This window comes from Lynx rufus, unplaced genomic scaffold, assembly GCF_022079265.1.
Source record: "Lynx rufus isolate CCGP_SWC_20201006 ecotype Redwood Valley unplaced genomic scaffold, mLynRuf1.p SCAF_9, whole genome shotgun sequence".
NCBI lineage: Eukaryota > Metazoa > Chordata > Mammalia > Carnivora > Felidae > Lynx > Lynx rufus.
Window position 1 is genome coordinate 76,306,777 of NW_025814897.1, and position 24,080 is coordinate 76,330,856.

The following is a 24,080-nucleotide window of genomic DNA, read 5'->3' on the forward strand; positions in this document are numbered from 1 at the left end:
TCACAACAATGGCCAGCGTGTCCTGAGGTTCCCGAACTCCTTGCCTTCTGTGGCTTGGAACCAAGCCAAGTGACTGCTTAGCAAGAGAGGCCAAGTATTTTTCAAACAAAATCTCACTGGCAGGATTGTCACTTACAACTCGAGACAGGACAACCTCAGCTTGGTTGAAGTGGCCAGACAGGTCTCTAGCAGACAGTCTCTAGCAGGATAAGCTAGAAGGGGTGACTGCAGGAGAAGAGGTGATGGGTGAGGAGGGAGAACAGTGGCCCTGTTGGTGACCTGGGGAAGGATGGCCTGCTGGCTCTAGAGTCAGATCAGTCTGAGTTCAAATCCTGCCCCTATTGCTTTCTCATTGTGTAATTCTGGACCAACTGTTTGGCCCATGGAACCTCAGTTTCTGCATCTGTAAATTGGGAAAAACAGTACTTACCGCATAGGACTGTTGCAAGGATTAAATGAGATCATATATGTATAATACCTGGTATCTGGTCAGCTCTTCACTAGCATTAGCTTTTCTCATCTTTGTTATTATGAATGACTGATGTCTTGAGGGGCCACTGCAGCACTCTGACATCCTGGTAGCTGTGGTGGGGAAATGGGAAGAGAAAGGGAGCTTTGTGGAACACTGTGTGCCAGGCACTATGCTAACTGCTACACACGCATTAGTTCATTCGATCTGCACAACAGCAGATTGAATAAATAAGGACATGTATTCCCATTTTATGTATAGAGAAGGTGAGGCACATCAAGGTAGAGGAAATTGCCTGAGGTCACACAGCTTTTAAGTGGCAGTGGTGGGATTTGAACCTACCTCCGTTTCCCTTTAAAGCCTGGACTCTTTCCACTACACAACATCATTTCCCCAGGAGGGGCAATGTTAGGAAGATATGGGAATGCAGAATTGTGGAGCCATCCGTTTGCACAGAGGGGATAAAAGTCCCCCTGCTGGGAGCCAGGACCCTTGTACTCCCACCCCATCTCTGCCACCATCAGCTGTCATTGCCAGGAGGGCAAGTCACAGAGGCATCCAGGCCTCAGTTTCCACATCTACAAACTCAAGCATCAGATTGAATATTCTCCAAGACCCTGTTAGCTTTGTTGTACATGATTTTTTAGGACAGTGTTATAGCTAGAATTTAGTCCTTGGTGCTAGATTTTACAGGTTTTCTGGAATGGGAATTTTTGAGGAGCCCTGAGCAGGTAAGCTTTTCTTTTAGATCTTCTAACTTATCATTCTGCTTCATGGAGAACAGGTGCCAACTAAGGATCACTGATCATTTTTTTTTAAATGAGGAATGCCACCAGAAATAATGAATCACAATTTATTACCCTGCTCTGGGGTGTGCAGACATTGGTCATGGAGCATCGTTTGGAAGCCAAGGTGAATGCTGACGCTCCTCATTATAACAGGCTCCTTTGTGATTGAAATTCCACGAAGACTGTCATTTCTAAGCAACAGAGATGTCCACCTTCTCCCGCAGCAAGAGGAGCTCAGTTCCTCTTGTTCAGGGTCGTCAGAGACAAGAATGGCCTGCTGCTTCCTAGGAGATCTCCTAGGAATGGGTCTCCCATTGAGGAGCTAGAATTCCAGGGGCAGGGGTGACAGCAGGCAGCCAGAAGGTCAAATGCATCCCATCTGACCTTGGGCCGCTCTGCGCTCTGCGTGAGAGTTATGGCAACAACACAAAGTAGCCTAATTAGCTAGCTGGTGGGACCTTACCTGACCACCTGGTTGGGGCTCCTGCTGTGAGGCGGATGCTGCCAGGTGTCTGGGCGGCAGGCTCAGATCAACTAGTCATTGCCACTCCTGCCAAATATAACTCGTTACCGTTGGAGCTTAATTCCTCTGACAATACATCCTGAAAACAAGTGTGTTCTGAGCCCCCTTCCCCCAACACAAGCTGTGCATAAAGCCTCCATGCACACGTGACTCACACTTGGGTCAAAATCCCCAGGATGTATAAACCAAACTGTGGGCCCTTTCAGTTCACCCTGATCACCGGTCTCCGCAGTGACGTCATCCTCCCACACACCAGGGCCTGGAGCTGGGTGAGGCCAGCAAGTGCCTAGGGTGGCAAAATTTAAGGTGGCACTCACTCTCAGGCTCCTGCGTGTGTGGGATTGGCCCCTGAGAGTGAGTGCCTCCTTAAATATTACACCCTTAGTGCTTTCTCTTGCCTCACCTTAGTCCCGGCTCTGCCCCACCCACTTGTGATCTTGTGGCCTTTGAGGGAAGAACAAAGGTTTTGGAATTAGAAAGCTTTAAGTGTGGATCTTGGCTCCAGCTGGGAGACCTTAAGTGAGATATTTAACCCCTTGTGAAGTACTGACTCTGAGTCTCAGTTTCATCTTCTGCAAAATGGGACTACTAACAGCTGATTTGTAGAGGGAACTCCAGAAACAGTCGCGTCTACCCAGTCTCCCGTAGTCAGATGAGAGCAGGTGTCTCAGCTGGGTAGACTGTTGCCAGTCTGGCGGTTTTCTTCTGCCGGCCCCTGCTGTCCAAATCACCTCTTCTCCCCTGCCTCCTTCCATCCTTACTTCCCACTAGCCCCCGTGGTCAGGAGGTGAAACGGATATTCCTTAGTTGTGGACTGCCCTACTGTCTTGGTGGGGTGGGGAGTTCAGACTGGTCAGGATCATCCCTGCACCCAGCCCCATCCCATAGCCTGGAGGACAGTCTAGCCCTCCTGAGGCAGGCGATTTTCTCCTGAGATGTCAGATACCTTTGGGTTTCACAATGGTCTGTGTGTGGAAGGATTTCGCTTCAGGGGAAAGAGAGAGGCACGTTTGGTGGGGTTGGGAGGAGGTGGGCTGCCCTCCCCCATAGCCCCCTAGTAATCATGTTGTCCAGGCAAGGGCAGCGGGGAGGCTGCAGAGGCCCCCTGGTCAGTGGAGGCAGCAGTGCAGAAAAAGGACACCCGTCCCTGGTCTGTAGCCAGAAGGAAAGAGTTGACCTTGATGCTAGGTTGGGTTTAGAGGAAGCAGTCGCTTCTGCTGTTTCCTTAACCTGCAGCTTTTGGACAGTGGCAGCTCTACCCTTTCAGCTCCTGAGGCCAGAAACATTGGGCTCATCCCTGACTCCTCTCTTTCTTCTCGGTCCACACTGAATCAGCAGGAAATTCTGTAGCTCTTCCAGCAAAATAAAATCTGGTGTCTGAGCATTTCTCCCAGCGGCACTGAAACACCCTGGGTGGAGTCATCACGGTCCCCGGGACAAGGAGTACAGCCCAGCCTCCTAGCTCCTGGCCAGGCATCTACTCTTGCGCCCTGCTGTATACTCGAAGTGTAGCAACTCGATGCTGCTGGAAATGTTAGATCTGTTACCCCTCCATCCAAATCTCTGCAGTAGCTCCCCATTTCCCACAGTAAAGGCCCCACGAAGCTCTACATGACCTGTCCCCACTCCCTACCCCCACCTCTCTGACTTCCTCTCCTACTTGTGCTCCTGCCAGCCACACTGGCCTCCTTGCTGTTACTAGAAGTCAGAAACACTCCTTACTGCAGCTGTTCCCTCTGTCTAGAATGCTCTCCCACATATCCATTTGGGTCACTCTCACTTCCTTCAAGTCCTGGCCAACCTCTCAATGAGGCCTTCCCTGCCCATTTCAATATGGCCCTCTTCCCAACCGTCCTCCCCAGCACACCCCGCCCTCCTTCTACCCTGCTCTACTTTCTCTTTTCTCCAGTACACTCACTACCTTGTAACCTGCCACAGATAATATGATTATGACCACTATTGGCTAGGGAGATCCTAGCTAGAATGTAAGCTATTTGAGACCAGGGGTCTTTGCTGGATTTACTGATCTACCCAAATGCTTAATGAAATGACCCTGAGATAGATTGAGGTGTGTGTGTGTGTGTGTGTGTGTGTGTGTGTGTATTTAAGTTTATTTATCTTGAGAGAGAGAGAGAAAGCATGAGCAGAGGAGGGACAGAGAGAGAGGGAGAAAGAGAATCCCAGGGAGCCTCTGCACTGTCAGTGTAAGAACTCACAAACCGTGAGATCATGACCTGAGCGGAAGTCGGCTGCTTAAGAGACTGAGCCATTCAGGCGCCCCAACCCCAAGAGTTATATCTTAATCTCAATCCTAACCCTCCCTTGGGGTGCATGGGTGGCTCAGTCGGTTAAGTGTCCAACTTCAGCTCAGGTCACGATCTCACGGTTAGTGGGTTCGAGCCCCATGTCAGGCTCTGTGCTGACAGCTCAGAGCCTGGAACCTGCTTCGGATTCTGTGTCTCCCTCTCTCTCTGCCCCTCCCCCACTCGCACTCTGTCTCTGTCTCTTGAAAATAAATAAATGTTAAAAAAAAAAAGTCCTAACCTTCCGTCAACCCACCTCTGCAAGTCCCTTAATCAGTCCTCATCCCCTGAAAACCCAGTGCCTGCTGGTCCTGCTATTCTGGAGCCCCCCGCCAGGTCCTGGAGTCTGTGCAGCCAGTGCGTGGTGGTGTCTCTGTTTCTCTCCCAGGGCACAGGGGTCCCAGGTACCCTGGGGGGAGGGCTACAGGTGGGAATGTGGGAATGGGGAGGCTCTGGACCAACAGTGCTTGCCTAGCTGGCTGTATGCACCCATGTCAAGGGTCAGAGAGGGTTTAGGGGGAGTCTCATCCTTGTAAGATCTTTTGATGCATTCTGGGGACTCAACTGGCTTGTGAGCAGAGGGTTGTCAGTGTTATTAAATTTAGGATTGGCATAATTCCCGAGTAAGACAGAAGTGGTGCTTCTGTTTCCACTACGACTTTGTGTGAATCATCCCATTGTACTCCTCCAAGAGTCCCATGAGGAATATGCTGACATTATCACCACTTCACAAGTGTGGGCACTGAGACTCAAAGGGGTTAAGTCATTTTCCAGCTGGCTCAGCTCATAAGTGTTGGGGCTGGGATTTGAACTCAGGTTCGTAGGATGGGATCCTGATCCCAAGCTCTTCCTTTACCCAGATGTTTGATTGACAGATAAGCCCCATCCAAAACCACAGTCCCCATGTTCGGCTGATGTTACTTCTAAATGTTTCTTCACTCTGTCCCTCCCTCTCATCCAGAATGCGGGAGTGTCCTTCGACTGACATTCAAGGCCTCCCATGGTGTGGTCTCCTCCCAGTGCCCCTGTCACTCTTAGCCCCCACTCTGTGCCGTCCTAATAGTGAGTCACTGGACCTTTGCCCTCACACGACTGCCTTCCCACTTTCCCCCTCCACCTTCCACCTCATCTCACCTCCTTAAGTTGTATTTGGCCTCTAGATCTGGCTCAGGTGCCTCTCTGTGAATCTTTTAGTAAACTCCCAGGTTGAGTACAATGCTTCCCCCGGAATTCATAGTGTCCCAGGTGAAATGGTGTGGCCCACTGTGCAGACATTGTCTCTGGGTCTTGCAGGTCCTGAGTCCCTTCATCTTTATGCATCTAACATCTGGCACAGTGCCTGGTTCATAGTAGGCCATCAATAAATACTAGTTGAGCTTCACTGCACTGAATGGCCATCCATTCTAAATCAGGCTATGCTAGTGGCTATGCTAGTTAATCCACAAATTTTTTTTTTAAAGAAAGGTGTTATTGTGTCCACTTTATAGTTGCAGAAACAGATTCAGAGAGCTTATGAGCTTGTTGAAGGCTACTCAGTGCCAGACGTGTGATTTCATTTGAACCTAAATGTTTCTAAGATCATGCTCTTTTCACCTGGCCAGGCTGCCTCACCTAGGGTGTCTGTATAAACAAGGATGGAAAGGTGAAGCTAAAAGACTCATCTCTAACGGTGGATTTAGTTAGGGTCCTCAAGTAGAGGGTGGGGTTGGAATTAGGGAGGAGGGAGGCTCCTAGCCTTCCTCCCTCGGTAGTTCCTCAGAGAGGTGTCCCCTCAGCAGCTGGGCGGGGTAAGGTCGCCCCAACCTTCCGCACTGCAGCCGACTCACCCACAGCCTTCACTGTCCCTTCACAGACGTTATTTCTGGTCCTTTCTGATCTTGGGTCCCGGTGCCTTCCCTGTGTCCCCAGCCCTGGCAGAGTTTGGGGACAACTACCGTGATGCCCTCACCGTCAGGTGCTTGTATCCAGATGACAGATCACCCTCCACTTCTGTTGATGCCTCTTTGGCATGGACACGTCTTGCAGGCATGCTCATTCTGGTCACTCTTTCGCGTGGTTCTTCCAGGTGGTGTACTTCACGGCTACGTTCCCGTACGTCGTGCTTGTGATCCTCCTCATCCGAGGAGTCACCCTGCCCGGAGCTGGCGCTGGGATTTGGTACTTCATCACACCTAAGTGGGAGAAACTCACGGATGCCACGGTGGGCTTATGCTTTCATTCACACCCCAGGGATGAGTCTCGCTCTGGGACAGTTTGACATAAGGGGTCAGACTTCCTCCCCCAGGGTATCTCGCTGTCCGTGTTTACAAGGTCCTGATAACCTAGGACCATTACGCACTCGGGAAATCTTTAACGAGAAGTGGGCAGCTGGGGGTTTTTTCTGATCCCTGGAGTGGTTGTCCTACGTAGCTGTCCTGTATCCGGGGTTGAAGTGCAGGCGAAAATGAAGAATGCAATGCCCGTAATAGCACTGGGCCACCTCACACGACTCATTGGGTACTAATTATAGTGTGTTGGGAATGGAGTTTTGCTGGGTGGAAAATACCAGCACTTAGGCAAACCACAGCAATTATAACTTAAAGGGCTCAGGCACATTTGCAGACTTCTGGCACACCCACATGGAGCCAGCACACATTTGGACTTCCTCTTTGCATATTCTGTACAGGCATATCCTATTCTCACATTCCCAACCCAAAAACCTCCAAATGAGGGGGTGATTGGCTGGTAAGTGAATTTCCTCACCTTGAAGAAAAATCGGCTTATACACAGTATATTAAGAACCTATAGCTTGGATTGGGTTTGGCTGCATGTAACAGAAAACCCCAGGTAATGACAGTGTGAACAAGACAATTTTCTTTCCCTTTGATGCACGGAAGTGGCCCAATGTACATAGTTAAGCACTGGTTGGGTGGCTTCGTAGAGTCCCAGGCCCCTCTCTCTCTGTCCTCACGTGACTCACTTCTGTGTAGTTGCCAGAACCCCTGCCATCATATCCAGCATTCCAGGTAGCACAAAGAGAGTGCGGTAAGAGGTGGAAATAGGTACCCTCCCTCTCTTAAAATAAAGGAGAAACCCCAGAAGTTCCACATGATACTTGTTTTTCACATCATTGGTCAGAAACTAAATCATAGGATAATCTTCCCCCTTGGTGCAGGGAGGGGGTCCTTTCACTCGATGAATGGCTGTCTTTACATGAGACCACAGCTTTGTTACTCAGGAATGTGGGACAGTGGATGGTGGGGTAGGTGCACACTTGCCAGCACAGGCTTGAACTTTCTGTTTGCACATTATAAGCACAATTTAAACACTGGGTTTAATTTATAAAAATGATGGGAGGTCTATTGTACAAATCACATAAACCTCTAGCTCTGACTCCTGAGTGGCCATCTGGAGTTTTATGGGGACAATTAAGAGAGTTCACCAAGAGAACCAAGAGGCATTGTCAGCCAAGTTCGAGGAGGATGTGGCACCATGCAATCCACTGGGCTGAGGCCCAGATGGTTTTACTGAGGCGAGGAGCTGTAGAACTCTAGAGTTTTAATACCAGCTGTAATCTGTAAGGACGTCAGTTTGAGAAGGTATTTCTTTTGTACCCATGACTACATTTGCTGTTCCGGTTATTTATCGAGCACGTATGCAGCCAGAGAGAGGGCTGTCCCCTTCTGTTCAGTTCTACGTGGCAGGACGTACAAGCATGACCTGTATGTGTAGTCTGATTTCCTCTCCTTCGATTAGAATGGAGGTTTAATCTCCCAGGGAATTTACTGCCCCTTTTTGGCTGCCAGCACAAATGATGTATGTTTCTCATTTGTGTTGGTGTGCCTTTCCCCCTGGGGAGATGATGTGGCCCTGACTTTGGGAGACTCCCCTCCCCTCCTCCAGTGACCTTGGATCTTCTCCCCCTTTGCCTCCCAGGTATGGAAGGATGCTGCCACTCAGATTTTCTTCTCTTTGTCTGCTGCATGGGGAGGCCTGATCACTCTCTCTTCTTACAACAAATTCCACAACAACTGCTACAGGTACGTGGAGGCACTTGATAACCCAGAGGTGGCTGCTGAGTGGGAATAAGGTCTGGGAACAAATCAATGGACTGACTCATCAGACACCTAAGGCCACACCATACCCTCACACGTAACCTGAGGTAGAGCCAGAGGGTTGCTTCCGGCATAGATGGAACCACCTGCTAAGTCCTAGCTGCCGGCTTCTGGTGGCCTGGACCCCAACCTGCAGGGCCGACTCTGACACATGAGCTCAGTGGCTCTTTATGTGATGGGGTTGAGCCTCCCCAGAGGTTGCTGTGCAGCTGGCTGTGTCCCGGGATAGTCATTTGTGAGCTATCTAGTCTATGGATACAGTTGTATGCTGGTCCCTGATGCAGTATGGTCACTGTCCCTTGGCAAATACATTGCCAGAGACCCCAGTAAGAAAGGCAGCAAGGTACAGGGGAAAGAGAACTCTGTTGATGAGCATGTTAATTCACGGAAATGTTAGTAGACGTGGTGGGCATCTTTTCACAATGTATATGTGCATCAAATCATCAGGTTGTATACTTTAAATATATTACAGATTGTATTTTTCAGTTGTACCTCAGTAAAGCTGAAAAAACAACGCAAGATTTGAGTCCCTTTCCAGATCTATTAATCAGAATATTTGGAGGTGGGGTGTGCCCAGGAATCTATATATCCAGAGAGGATCCTCAGGAGATTCTGATACATAGTGACATTGAGAATATTTGGATGGTGTGATGTTAGGGAAGCCCAAAGACCTCCACCCAGGAGAGCCTGGAGAGCTCCTGGAGGAGATGACGTCTGAAAGTTAAATACATCTATGACAAACAATAAGAAAATACAGTCTATTCTATTGTTGAGCTGATCTAAAATAGAAAAGAAGGAAGACAGGAAGGGAGAGAGGAAGGAAGGAAGGCAGAAGAAGGGAGGGAGGGAAGGAAGGAAGGAAGAGAGGAAGGGAGGAAGGAAGCAAGCCAGCCAGCGCTAGAGTCAGATGGAATTGGATTTGAGTTATGACTTCATTTACTAACACGTGAGACGTGGGCAAAATACCTCATGTCTCTGAGCCTCTTTTCTCTCATCTATAAAATGCAGATTACATATATATATATATATATTATATATATATATATAATATATATATATAAATGGAGAGGTAAGAGACGATGTATGCAAAGTTTGTAGAACAATATTTCACACATAGTAGGTACTGAATCAATGGAAGCTGCCATTATTATTATTTTCTAATAATGTATGAGATATTTTGTGAATGAAGAGGAAAAGATTATAGTTAAGCTGTGAGCTGAGGTGGTTGGGATGGCTTCATGGAGGTGAGATCTCTACTGGGCCAAATTTCAGCAGGTGCAGGGGAGGTGGGAGTTTATTTCAGGTGGCAGGAACAGCTAGAGGTGGGAATGAGACTGAATGTGATGGAGATGTGAGGTGGGAGCGGGTCTGTGGGACTGGAACAGAAGGTGTGTATGCAGGAGGCTAGAAAGAAATGGGCCTGAGCTGGGCGGAGGCCAGGTTGGAGACAGCTTTTGTACTAGCTTGCTAGGGCTTCCATAACAAATACTGCAGAGTGCGTGGCCTGAACAACAGAGATTAATTGTCTCACAGTGCTGGAGACTAGAAGTTCAAGATTGAGGCGTCGGCAGGGTTGATTTCTTCTGAGGCCTCTCTTTGGCCTGTAGATGGCCTTCTACTCCCTGGGTCTTCACGAGGCCCTCTCTCTGGGTGTGCATCTGTGTCTTAATCTCTTCCTGTTAGGGCACCAGTCATTTTGATTAGGTCTCACCCTAATCACCTCCTTTTAACCGAATTACCTGCGTGAAGACCCTATCTCCAAATATAGTCACATTCTGAGTAGCTGGGGTATTAGAACTTCAATATATGAATTTGAGGGCACACAATTCAGCCCATAATGGCCGGAATGCCAGCTAAGGTATGTGAACTTCTCTGGTCACGGCTGCTCATGAACTTATGACCCAAGAATCAGTCTGAACACTGTCCAAGGGGACGCATGGCTCTGTGCTTTGGTAGAAAGGAGGCTCTGTGATGTGGCAGAAAGAACATGGGCTGAGGCAGTAGGTCTGGGTTCAAATCCTGACCCACAATTAATTAGCCTATTTCTTTCCCTGTGCCTCAGTTTCCTTATCAGTAAACTAAGGGGCCAGATAAGGTGGGTTGTTTACTGAACACTTGCTCCGTGCCAGGCTCTGCACTGTGCAGAACATCACATGGTTCTCTCCTCACAACCACCTATGAGAAAGGTGGGGTCATTGCCACCATTTAAAATCACTGTGGAAGGAAATAATTTGCTCAAGGTCACGTGACCAACAGGTGGGAGAATCAGGATTTGAATTTTCTCTGAGGTTCCATCTAGCTTGACCTCTCTTTTGAGTCTGGCCAGGTTGGCTGGACAGGCAAGCTGGGAAACTGCAATTATATTGCCAGTAGAGGGCGCCGGGGTGAAGGCAGAGGGCTGGTCTCCTAGCCTGCCTCAACCCCTGGGCTTTTGTGTGCCCCACCCCAAGGTGTCCTCAAACCCTGGTGGCATTTCATGGTCCCACCGCCTTCTCTTCTCTCATATATGATTCCTGTCCTGGAGTCCTTGAAAGGCTCCATCCCGTCTGCTTCTGCTCTGATGGACAGTCTTGCCTCTGCTACTTTGATGAGGGCAGCCCTGGTTCGAGAGCACGTAGAACTAGAGTCTTGACCCAGGGGCCCTGGAGTAGGGCAGTTAGGAGAAATCTTTGGTCAAGACTGGTTGTTCCTTTCTGGCCCACAGTGAAAACATGTTTAAAAACGGGCACGTACACACATACACATGTGCATTCAAACACAGGGGCACACATTTGTGTGTCCTTCTCCTTGTCCCTTCCTGCTCACAGAGCACACCTAATGGCAAACTCTTATCTCTTCCCCAGGGACACTCTCATTGTAACCTGCACCAACAGTGCCACGAGCATCTTTGCCGGGTTTGTCATCTTCTCGGTTATTGGCTTCATGGCCAACGAACGCAAGGTCAACATTGAGAACGTGGCGGACCAAGGTATGGTGCGTTTGTCACCCCGCTGGTGCAGGACAGGCTCCAGGCTCGCCTCACGAGCTCCTGACCTATGCTCCCTTCTGGGAAACTGGCCTTCTGGAATAGGAGATGGTGGGACAGCCCAGCACCGCCTTGTGGAGAGACTCAGACAAGCTTGAGTAGGAAGCTCATGCAGGGTCAGAGCTGGCTAGTTCCCAACCAGAGGGGCTGGTAGAGAAGCCCCGTTCCTGCTTCCTCTCCTCTCTTTGGTTTTCCCTTTCCTCTCTTAATGCAGCTCCAGCCTGAATAAGTAAGATCTATGCCTGTTATGCCTGTCAGGGGCAGGTGGAGGATTCTTTGGGCAGCGCCCAAAGAGGATTCTCCAGCACCCTGGAGCTGATGTGGACACAGCCCGCTGCACGATGGCATCCCTCGCAGAGGGTCTGTGGAAACCGAGTGCTGATGCCTACTACCCGGAGCACCGACTTCAAAGCAGCTTTTCCTGACAAAGCATTTTCTGTTTGTTAGGTCAGGTGTGCTCTCAGGGCCTTCTGCTTAGTTAGCAATGCAGACCTGCAATTTTTTTTTTTTTTTTCCCAGTGAGTGGAAAGGTTGGATGGTGGTGGTGGGAAGGATGTAGAAAAAAATGTTTACTCTCCATCCAAGTGATCCCCATATTAATGGGTACTCGTGAGTTTATAGAGAGCTTTCATTTTCATCTCAATCTGTTATTTCCAGCACAGCGTTTTTGTAGATAGTGTTTAATATTTTTATTTAACTCTTTGTTTCCTCCCAGCCTTACTCCACAAAGGATCCCGTGATTAAGGGATTTCATTGTGGCTACTGTCTGTCATTTCAGTCATTCTCTAACCAGATGTTCGTGGGATGCCTTGGTGTTGGAACTGCGCTGGGACTGTGGGGACAGGACAGGGCTTCCTTCAGGGAGCTCACTGCCATTCCCAGATCATGCTCCAATGCGAGCACTTGAGGGAACTAAGCCCTAGAAATGTCACCTTCTCCTCGGGCTGCTGCTGGGCTCTCTGCTGGCTCCCCAAGGATAATTAATTAGGGCTTCAGTGATGCTGCTGGTGCACAGTGGGCCCCAAAGAGTTAAAGAGCTGGCATACTCCAGGGGGGTAATTACCTCTGCCAGGAGACAATGTTAACCCCCCAGGGTGTTTGGTTCTTCAGCACTGCATTAAATTAGAGTTGCTGAGTGAATGCTACCCCTCTGCCCTCCTTGAAACCTCTCAAGTCCCCGGGGAGCAGGGAGGGGAGGGAGGGGAGAGAAGGCCTTGTCCTGGCGGGGGGTGCCTGTGCACCCCAGCTGTCCTCATTTCCTCTAAGCAGAGTAGCTGGAGCAGGGAGGTTCTGGCCCACTTTTTTAGCAGATCTGAAGTGTCTATGAGTTTTGTGACATGCCTGAGCTCATCGTGAGCCAGTGGCCATGTTGCAGGGTTATGATTCCTGAGATGTGTGGCCACCTTAGCTAACTCTTCTGAGCTCTTTCCTGCCCCAGGAAAAGGATTTGGAGGCACCTGTTGCTAAAACCCAAACAGAATTTTGTTTTTCCTTTATAAAGAAAGACTAAGACAATTGCCCATGTTTCTTTCTGAAAACTTCCCCTTTCCAGATTTTTTTCACTTCCTCTGATTTAAATGGGGCGAAGAGCACTTCTTACAGGTTCTAATGTGTTAAATCTCTGGTTGTCACTGGCACAGGGACAGAGTGCCTCATTCCGCATGAGGGAGTGGGCACTGGCTCATAAGGCCTCCTCTCAGACCCCCTGGGGCAGCTATCCCTTCATCTGAGTTTACACACATTCTTAAATGTGATTGGCAGGATGTGCGATTTTCTCAGGTATGATGGATGCTATGCAGAATCCAGGAGAGACATCTGGGGTCGGGCCCGCAGTCAATGTCAGCCCCACCCCCTCCTAGCTGGGCCATGTTGGCATGCAGACATTGGGTACATTTTTGCTGACCCAACACTAGTAACTGTGTTTTGGTCTTTACTCCAAAACAAGTTATCTTTAGTGACCTAACAATATTCTATTTTGTTTACCACTCCCTTCTTAGGGAGGCATTTTTGTCAAAGTCATTGCTGTACATCTCAGCCATATCGGTTTGGGGGGAGCTGAGGATGGGATTAGTGATGACACCAGCTGTCCTCTGCTTTTACGATGAGCATAGGGAAGGGGGCATGTTCTCAGTCATCTACCTCAGAAAAGCACCTTCCTGGGAAGTCAACCTTTAGGATCACCTGCCAACCACCTTCTTTGCTGCCTGTGGAGCTGAAACTCATGGTCAGAATCCAACCAGAAGCTCTATCAGCAGCAGAAATGCTCATCTACGCTCAGATAGACTGGGTTAGACCAGAGTAGATGAACACAGATGTGCATATTGGATTTAGAGTTCCCAGATCTAGGTCCCTAATCATTCAGAGACACTGCGGATCAAAATGAATACTCTCAAACAGGACTGACCATCCATCCAACTGTCTATCACCTGGATGCCAGTCCTTCCTTCCAAAGGCACAGTTCAGGCAGTGTATCCTCTGAGAACTTTTCCATTCGTAATAGGCTTCCCAGCAGAGTGGCCATATCCGGTGTGTTGTGATCGGTTGTATTGCATTGACCAGAGCCCTGGTTGTGTTTTTAGAGACTCTCTAGGATAAAGCAAGACAGAGACCTCCTGTCCAAGTTGCTGACATGCAGAACCTCTTTGATCCCCTCTCATGGGAAGAGTATTGACGATCTTTGCATACTGAGTTCTCACTATGTCCAGGCATTGTTCTGAGCCCAGTGTGGGTACTATTATCCACATTGGTAAGGAAACTGACATCTGTCCAGAGAGAACAAGCCTCATCTAAAGTCCCACAGCTGGCAAGAGGAAGAGCCAGTTTTTCAGTGCACAAGGGAAATGGAGTATGCCCTCCAGCCACTGGGCTATACTGCCTCCCAGTGGGAGAGGAGAGGAACAGGACTTGGACTCTATGGGACATAAGGGCCTCTTTGGGGAAAACTCTGCCGGGGCTCAGTCAATCCATTTTTCCAGTGGGGGAGAAAAAAAACCCTGAACTCTACAAAGTAATATAAAAATGTATTTTAAAAAAATCGACTTCCCAGCCACCTTAGATACACTGAGTTTGCTGAAAGTGATGCCTTCACCTGTGCACTTCAGGGAGGCAGATGTAATAGAAGCAGGCCGAATATTTTGAAATCATTTCCTGCCCCCTGAAAAAGCAGTAAAACCCAAAGGGCCAAATCCTGTTAAAGCAATCAACCAGGTCCTCGTGTTGTGGCCGTTTCAAGACCTTCTTGTCCGCTTTATGGGCCCGGCTGTCGCCAGAGCACTAAACTGGATTCCTTGGTGTTCTGCATTTGAGACCTATTTTGAACTGTAGTTTAATACAGACTTTTATGGTTCACATAGGAAGCCTTCAGAGGCTGGCTGTGCCGTCTGTTCAATAAATGCATAAAGCGGGGGTATCTTAAGCATTCAAGGCTTTATATTTTAAATACCCCAAGGCCCTCGGCAACATTAGGAACTAACAACCTGATAAATTCCAGTTTAAAAAAGTGCTGTTATGCTTGAGTTATAAAAACTCCAGGTGCTACAATATCTGATTTCCAAACGTGCGGTGGCTGTGGATTAACCTGGCATTCGCTTGTCTCTGCCACTATGATTTAGTTTTCTATTTACAAGGAAATCTGTAACTGCTGGGTCTTTAGCGATCGTGGGTCACAGTAATCTTCCCAGTGAGGCTGCGAGGCAGGTAGGAATGTCTGGCAGTCTTTGTGAGAGCAGAGAAATGGCAGCTCAGACCTCCTCTGCCAAGGCCACGTGTTGTATTTGCTGAAAACCCTGAATCAGAACCGCTAGTTTCCAAGTTCCTTGTCCACTCATAATCACAGTGAATAATCTGTGGGTTCTGATGATGTGCGAGGCATTGGTCTCAGTGCTGTGCCTGTGCTGTCTCATTTGTTCCTCGTAAACACCCTGTGAGGTATTTTTGTTATTCCCATTTGACAGATGGGCAAAATTAAGGCTTATAGAAATGAAATGGCTTGTCTTGAGTTGCATAGCTGGAGTCCTAGAGTCTGAATTTGGACCTGGATCTGTCTGACCATTAGAGTCCAATTTCCTTTAACCTTTACACTGTGTCTCACAGCTCCCTTTCCCCAACTAATTACCTGTGGATTGATGTAGCCCTGTCTCTACCAAGCCTTTGAAGGCAAGATAATAAAAGCAGTAGATGGATTCATGATTTATGCAAAAGGTTTCTCCTGGAGGAGTGACTAGGAGGAAAGACTGTGAAAGGCAGGAAATGATGTCATTCTTGGTGTGGTCTAACCTAGTGCTGGGTTTCTCAGCATTACTGACATTTGGGTTGCATAATTCTTTGTCATGGGGACTGTCCTGTGCATTGAGGGATCTTTAGCAGCATCCCTGGCCTCTGCCCTCGAGGTGTCAATAATCATCCCCACCCCAGTAGTGAGAGTCAAAATTGTCTCCAGATATTGCCAAACGTCCCCTGGGTCAGGGGTGGGGGCCTAAACTCACCCTTGGTTGAGAATCACTGTTCTACAGGGTAATTATTATATATGCTCCCCCAACTCATCAACACAGAGATGGGGGATTTTGTGGCATATGTGTGGGATACAGCCTGGCCTTGGAGTCTGAGTTTCTGCTGTGGCACTATTTTTAGCCTCACCTCTGAGTTCACTGAAGTGTGGGCCTGATTCCCTTAGTCCTTCCCTTCAAGGAGTTTGAGGTCTAACTGGGGAAATGAAAGGAGATGAAGAAAAAAAACCAGTGGAAGCAGCATATAATATGTCTATGGAGAGGCCCCTGTGGGCTTCCTTCCAGGAGGAGGGGGTCTGGAGCTGGGCCTGTGTGCAGTCATCTGTCTTGTTCCTTTTTAGGACCAGGCATCGCATTTGTGGTTTACCCAGAAGCCTTAACCAGGCTGCCCCTCTCTCCGTTCTGGGCCATCATCTTTTTCCTGATGCTCCTCACTCTTGGACTTGACACTATGGTGAGCCGCGTCCCCTTATCAAAGGAAGAGCCTGCCCGAGGCCCTTCCTGAAGACCCCCTCGCCTGCTTCCTCTGTGCAGCCTGTGGCCAGGTTGGCCTTGGTGGTCTCTGAATGTTTCCCCGAGCAATGTAGGATGGTGAGGTACCTGTCCAGGGCTCAGGACAACTTTGTATTCATGGGTGACTCGTGGGGTCGTGCAAAGAAGCCGTTCCCTCTCCTTCCCTCCACTCTCCATGCAAGTTTTAGCCTGTGGACTTCCATCTTTGGTGTCACTTTGCCAATGCAAATTCTGTGGGGCTGGATAAGGGGGAATAATATGAAGCCGATTTTAGGGAGATTGCCGTGGGGCTGAGACTGCCACAAATCTTGCTGGCAGGGGCTCAGACTTTAGTGGTTGGCGCAAAGAGGGGTTTTCCTCAAGTTGAAGATCAAATTCGAGGTAAACTGGAGGAAAGGAATTTACATCTCATGAATACCAAGTGAAGCTTCACATGTCCTGACGGATGAGTGTATGCAGTCTCTGGGGGCTGGATATGCAGTTTCTAGAGCTCACATCCTTTTGGATTCCCCTTGCTGGCCTTGTGGGTTGGACCCCAACAAAGCCTTTTAGATCCATCAGGGGAATGCGGTCCTAGGAACCAAACCTCATGCAAATACCTCTTTCCCTGGTGGGAACACAAAGGACCTTGGGAACCTTTTGGGTTGGGTGGTTTGTCTCAGATGCCCCTCTCCTGACACCGTTCCAGTTTGCCACCATCGAGACGATCGTGACCTCCATCTCAGATGAGTTCCCCAAGTACCTGCGCACACACAAGCCGGTCTTCACTCTGGGCTGCTGCATTTGTTTCTTCATCATGGGCTTCCCGATGATCACTCAGGTGAGCTGCCTGCTGGCCACAGGCTTGGGGTGGGGCACGTGGGGGCCCGATGGCTATCTGCTCGAGACTCTTAGTAGTAGCCGAGTCACTGCCATTCCAGTGTGGACAGCACCCAGTCATGAGGGATTCTGGCCACAGATAAAAACCCGTCACCTTGGCTACTAGTGTTACTTGTAGCATCTTCATAATTGAGATGTCGCTTCCCTGAGCCAACAAGGCAGGTGTGTCCTACTTTTAAGAAAAGACAATACATGAAAATCCAAATTTACTGACCAGAGAAATTCCCAGTTGGTTACTCCTTACACACAGGAGTCAAACAGCTATTGGATTCCTTCTAGTCCTGCACGTTAGCTCGCTCAGTATACGTATTGCTTTTGCTCTCTCTCTCTCTCTCTGTGACCTTGAGCAAGTCACTACTTTGGGCCTTAGTTTCTTCATCTGTAAAATGATGAATTGGCATAAGATTGTCTCTAAGCCTCATCTGTTATGGAGAGGCATAAAGAGCAAGGTAAAGGTGCAGGGGGATGTGTGAGGAGTGCCCAATGACACCTAAAGGTCATATGAAGGTCAGAGGAGTGCAGATTTAGGGGTAGAGCTGTCTATTGCTTAAGGCAAAAATGAAACCATCTGCCTGCTTTCACATATACGTCTTCAGATGTTGACCTTTGCCTTTTAAGAGTGAGATGTTAGATCACTTTTCTGTGCTTGTTTTATTGATTGGCTCAGAGTCTCTCGAGGAATTGCTTTGCTCACATGGCAAGGCCCCCAGCCTGCATACTAGACTGGGATTAGGTTACCACTGTGGAGGGGAGGGGAGAGCCTTTGACTCCTGCTTGTATCTGACTCTCCTCCCCACAAGGCAAGGATTGGCTGTTCTAAGTGGGAAGAGCCAGGATCCAAGCCCACTGGTGTTGATCGTTTTCTTTTACCTACCAGGGCGGAATTTACATGTTTCAGCTTGTGGACACGTATGCCGCGTCCTACGCCCTCGTCATCATTGCCATTTTTGAGCTTGTGGGGATCTCCTACGTGTACGGTAAGGAGATCGCCATGCTGACTGCCAAGGGAGGACTTAGTGTCATAAGGCATCCGTGGCAAGTGGGTTTTCCATATTTAATAAGATAATGACAGGTTTAATTGCGGCTCTTTGGGAAACATAAGAGGGCTGCACCTTTATTTCCAAATTTGCCTCGGGACCACCGTGATCCGAATTTAACTGAGAAGCAAAAGGTGGCTGATGGTGAAACTCAGAAATCCCTCTTTGTTTCAGAAACTCCTAAGACCATGCCTTTGGGTATGGTCTGACACGTGATGAGTTAGGATCTGTGGACGTGGCCAGATTAGGGAGGAGGAAAGCTGCTTTGCAGGTGTGAAATTATTTCCTGGTCTTGCAATCCTCATCGAGCTTGAGGCAAGAAGTAGCTTCAAGGCTGGGCCTCAGATACCACAATGAGAAAAGAGACCACCAGGCTCGCTGGTCTTAGGAAACTTTATTAACATAATGGAAGTCTGTGATGCAAGAACTCAATCCGAGCTTTTCCCAGGAATGAACTTCCAGTTTCCTTACAGTTTAGTCTGTCCTATTATCACCATGGCAACCTGCATCCCGTAATTAATGGGGGCTATTATCAAGAACAATAGGAAGGTAGGGCAGCAAATGCCATCTTTGCCTTTTGTGTGGAGGTGCTTGTGCTTGGTGGGGGGGTGTCTCACCAGGGGATCTCCTGGCCCCCTTGTGTGCACTGCCAGTCACACAAGCAAGCCCTACTGGGTTCAAGGCACTAATGACTTCTCCGTACCTGGAAGTCTTAGAACCATCCACAGACTAAGGCCTCCCTAACATAGATAAGGTCACCAGAACCAGGAATGTGAACAATGCCAGTAGAGACTATTTGTATATTAAAACCAAAAAGACATAGCAGCATGCTCTAAACTAAAAAGAAATGCAGGGTATCACTTGGAACACACGATACACATAAAGGACAAATGTCTGGAGGAAGAGGGGTCAGGCCAGACAACTCTGCAGAACTCCCCCTTTCAATTAAAGCTGGGGGCCCAGAAAACTTCACTGTACAGCCAGGTATCTATCGTTGGTAGGAGCATCTTGCTTTTAACGCAGTTGTTAACTTCCTGCCCAACAGGTGCTCAACAGCTTCTTGCTCTCCTGAAAACTTCATTAAAATGGAGGGGTGGTGGTGATGATCACGATGTGAAAAGGAAACGTCTTGGGTGCAAAACTTGGGTGCCCCAGAAACAGGAAGATACTACAGTCATTTGGGTGTTGGTGGAAGGGACATTGGTCTCAGTCTAGAAATCACATCCCCGTTGCCGGGAGAGTTTAGTTTCTGCTGGCCAGAGACATGGGGCCAGCACTTTGGGCGGAAAAGATAGCCTGGAGTCCGCAGTGAAGGCTGATTGAGGACCTGCCGTTGAGTCAGGGTGAAGTGTCAGAGAGCCTTCTACCTAAGCATACACTGGCAGGAACCCAGTCAATGTACCACTGTGAATCTTAGCTCTGTGCCCAGACACCAAAGGCTTTGCCACGGAGAGGCAAGAAGAGGCCCAGAGGCCCCCTTTTGGAGACTCAGCCCCTCGTGGTGGTCCGCTGGCAGAGTCAGGACGGAATTTCATTTGCAACCTTGGACCAAGTGCAGAGAGCTGTCTCGACCTCCTCTACTCTGTGTCCTTACTGCCAGCTGCCACAAAAGGCACGCTTGCACAATTCGATTCTATAAAACAGTGCTTCCCAGTGTGGATTACATACATCATTAAGATAGAGGCCTTTAAAATTTTCTGTTTTTAGAAGTGAAATTGCACCCCCTCCCCATTATAAATCTGATAGTAGATTTCTTGGTCCGGAAGGAAAAATAAACCCTGAGTGCCTTAGTCCCTGAGCTGTGCTAATTTTTCTGGGACCATCAAGAAAATTATCTGGACTCTAAGAGAGCTGGCGCTCAGCAACCTCCAGAACCAGGCTGACTCTGTGTTGAGCTCAGGGTGAGCGCAGTAAGTGGGCATGAACCTCTGATTTGGACCTGGATAGAATTTTAAGATTTTTTTTAAGTTTATTTATTTATTTTGAGTCAGGGAGGGACAGAGGGAGAGGGAGACAGAGAATCCCAAGCAGGCTCTGCACTGTCAGCATGGAGCCCGATGCAGGGCTCGAACTCACGAAACTGTGAGATCATGAGATCATGACTAGAGCTGAAACCAAGAATCAGATACTTTACTGACTGGGCCACCCAGGTGCCCTAGATCTGGATAGAATATTAAGAAGTGAATCTTAGAAGAAAGGAAAAGCCTGAACATGTATATAATTTATACTCCAGAAAGTGGTATGTTCTTTACTCAGATGATGAGGCCAGACTAATGCAAAGTTAGTCTTAGGCCATTTAACATAGACCTGTGAAGAATGAAAATGAACCTGCCTGATGTGAGGCTCTCCCTTCCTGACTAAGCAAGTGAATGGCAGAGATTTGTGTTTTCTTTTTGGTTCTAATAGTCTCTAGACTCAAGATTCCAGAGGAGGAAGAGGTCATTTGAACACATAAAATATGGTGGGTGTACTTTGCAAGTTTTATCTTTGGATTTGAGTAGCTGATTCAGGTTCTGCAGTCAGGATTCCTCAAAGGCCAATATCTGGGTTTGCGGGATCCAGGTTGAAAAGTGGAACTCCCTATGTTCTGTGTAGGTGAGATCCCTTTAAGAGATTTTTAAATAAATAGAGTCACTTGGAAAAAATGATTTGTACCTTCCTGGAGCTCATCAATTCAGGAGACTTCTGTCTGGGGGACCTTGTGCCTGAACTGCTATCACAAAGACCTCCTGTCTGCTATCTGCTAGACTCTACATTGTGTGTTTCCTCTAAGTTGCAACATGTTAAATTATCTTGCTGTGTTTTCAACTTTGGTCAGTTACTTGTTCCATATCTCAGCCCCCAGACTGTCTTTCTCCACATCCTCATGAGGGATGTTAGATTCACACCAAACAGTGGCTTTTACGTGATGGAATATGTCCTTCTTCAATTCTTGTTACCCATCCTGCAGGCCGAACTCATCAAGGGTTTTGTAGTACAAAACAAAACAACCAAGTCTCTCCAGAATTCTACGCATGCAAGCTTAACTTTTGTTCCTCATGACTCCACCTTCTTTAAGAACATTGTTGACTGAAATGTCACTGTCTGCCTCTCATTCAGAGTGCAAATTCCCCCAGCAACATTTGCGGGGGCTCAGTAAACAGGAAAGACAGGCTGCAGTCCATTAATAACTCACACAGGTAAATGTGTGAGTAAATGAACAGGTATTTATTAGGTGCTTACTGTATGTCCTGTGTGCTCCTAGGAAGGTGGGGAGGGATATTCAGGTGACTTGCCAGCTAGCTCCAGGAAGACTAAGGCCACTTCACACTTAACATTGAGAGTAAGGTCAGGACTAAGCTGCACATCCCTGATCAGGAGCTTTTGCTGCCCAAAGATAAAGGAGGGCCAGAGTAGCCAGGAAAAATCTCAAGAAGGTACTGTCTGAGAGAGAAAAAGATATAAAAGAAAATAAAGACTGAGATTTAGTGAGTGTTGAGCTTATTGGTAACCAAGGTGGGAAAAATATGAGCTAACACATAGGGTTTTGGCTTTTAGAGATGGGGCCTTCATTATAAAGGAGTAATTTGAGGTACACACAGTGCCAGAGACCTAACTTGTGGGACCTAGTACAAAGTGAAAATGTGGAACCCCTCATTAAAAATGTACTAAGAATTTCAAGATGGCAACCAAAGACCATTAATCCAGGGGCAGCACCCTTCTGAGTGTGGGGCCCAGTACAAGTGCACAGCTCACATGCCTGGAGGCCAGCTGTGGCTGTGGCACAGGAGGGAGAGCAGCCCCCTGAAGATCATGTTTAGACCAAGGGCAAGGGTATGGTTTATAAACACAGAAGCCACAAAGCTGCATGGGTGAAAATGATTGGTTGGTTGAAACAAGTTTTTTATTTCTCAGTTTAGGGTTAGTTGGTTATAAGGAGCTTGTGGGAACCAATTTCTGAGCCCCAAATCTGTTTGTTGAGTCTAGAATAGTAGCCATGATTTACCACATTTTTCCTGCTGTTTTCCTGCTAACTCAGTAACAAGCAGTTGCTCAGATCCCTTTTGGAGCCTATCTTACCCCTCCAGACTCGAGATCATGCAGCAGGCAAGTCCCTATGCATATGCCCCAGGCTCCATGAACAATTCTTTTATCAAGAGTTAGGCTTTGGTGACTGGGTGGCTCAGTCGGGTAAGCATCTGATTCCTGGTTTCAGCTCAGGTCATGATCTCAGAGTCTTGAGATCAAGCCCTGCATTGGGCTCTGCACTCACAGTGTGGAGCCTGCTTGGGATTCTCTCTCTCTTTCTTTCTCTGCCCCTCGCATGCACTGTCTCCCTTTCTCTCTCTCTCTCTCTCTCTCTCTCTAAAATAACAAATAAATTTTTAAAAAAGAAGAGTTAGGCCTTGAGGGTGAGGGGGATTTGGGTCAATGGAAAGAACAGAGCAGGAAGAGGAAGCCACATAAACAACGGCCTGAGAGGAAGGTAGCCATTGACACAGTAAGGGACCCAGGTGGGGACTTGGGTGAGTTGGCCATGGGATGGGTATCGCTGGACTGGGTTTAGAGCCAGCAGAGGGTAGAAGGGTTGGAGAGCCTGATCAGGAATGAGTGGGAGGCAGGAGGACGAATGCCTGGTGGCTCTCAGCCTGTTCTCCTGCGCTATACCTGCAGGGCCAGCCCACAAGTTGGCAGAAGGGGCAGACCCATCATGGGACCTGGAGCTAGTGGGAGGCCAAGGCCAGGTGTCCAGAGCCCTCATGTGAGTCCCAGAGAGGGACATGACTTTCCAGACACTGAGCTGGCCCTGGAACCCAAGCCTCCTCCCTCACCATCCCAGCACCATGCTCTCTGCATCAAACTCTGCCTCTTGCTGAATCTGAGCAGCCCCCATCTGCCCCTTCCTACAGTTCTGCGTCTAGCTCCTTTACCCCTCTGAGAAAGCTGGAGTGCTCTTTACCACCATCCCTCTCCTCCTATAGGAGGCCATCTCTGTGTCTTCCTCGTGTCTAACCCTGCGCTCCATCAAATCAGTTTCCCAGTCAAGCTGTACATCATCATCTCTTGGGGATGGCCTATTGGAGAGGAATAATCTGGTAACAGAATTGAAAACAATAGCAGAAACTTCTAGAATCTTTTTTTTTAAACACTCAGGCTTCCTTCAGTGTCTTATGTCTATTTTTCTGGGCCTTAGCTTTGATTTCTATTCCTTTGAGTTTCTCCCCTCACTGCTCGGAGAGGCCACTCATTTGAAGGCATTTGATAACACTAAAGAACATGCACACATAACAAATCCAAAGAGGGTCAGGTCAGCTGCTCATGGCATGAAGTTCTTGCCTGTGAATATAAGGAAGCAACCTGGAGCCTCTTTGTGTCATGGATTGACCTCTCCAGTCCCCCCAGCAAACCAACAAAGGCTCAGAAACAGAATACCTTTCCTGAGATCACACCGTGAATTAGAGGCGGAACAGGGGTTCAATTCTTAGATCCTAACTCCCCATCCAGCACTCTTTCCCTTGTACCACATTGTGATTGACCCTGATCAGGGTTTAAGATAGAATAGGAAGCTCAGCTGCCACCTGAGAAACTTTAGAGTGAGTTGAGAACAGCTGTCTTTGGTGAACCTCCCACACCGTTCCCAGAGCAGGCTGCTCTATAGCTAACCTCAGGCTTGGCTGTCCTCCTTCATGGCTGCTGTCAGCAGGGCCTGGTGATTCATGATCATGAGAGTTAGCTGACATTCTGGGTCTGGGCTTGGCATGGAGTAGAAGCAAATAACAGGAGCTGAGGACTATGGAAGGTCTCAGGATCCATTATTTTGAGGATGATGGCTAGAGTGGACTTTTGAGGGTAAACTTTAATATTGAAGTATAACATCGTGTACACAGGAAGGAACACAAAACCGAGTGTACAGCTGAATGAATTTTTACCCCCAGGTAACCAGCATCCAGATCAAGATATAGAA

General features: G+C 48.3%; 1 protein-coding gene across 1 annotated transcript in view; it reads left to right on the plus strand.

The window, feature by feature from the left end:
- SLC6A5 (solute carrier family 6 member 5) overlaps window positions 1–24,080 on the plus strand; it is a 53,145-nt gene that overhangs the window by 20,465 nt on the left and 8,600 nt on the right. Inside the window, exons 8-13 of the mRNA XM_047072025.1 lie at window positions 6,149–6,283; window positions 7,999–8,102; window positions 11,021–11,145; window positions 16,049–16,161; window positions 16,909–17,040; window positions 17,977–18,076. Of these exons, the coding sequence (XP_046927981.1) occupies window positions 6,149–6,283; window positions 7,999–8,102; window positions 11,021–11,145; window positions 16,049–16,161; window positions 16,909–17,040; window positions 17,977–18,076 (709 nt within the window). The remainder of the gene's footprint in view (window positions 1–6,148; window positions 6,284–7,998; window positions 8,103–11,020; window positions 11,146–16,048; window positions 16,162–16,908; window positions 17,041–17,976; window positions 18,077–24,080) is intronic.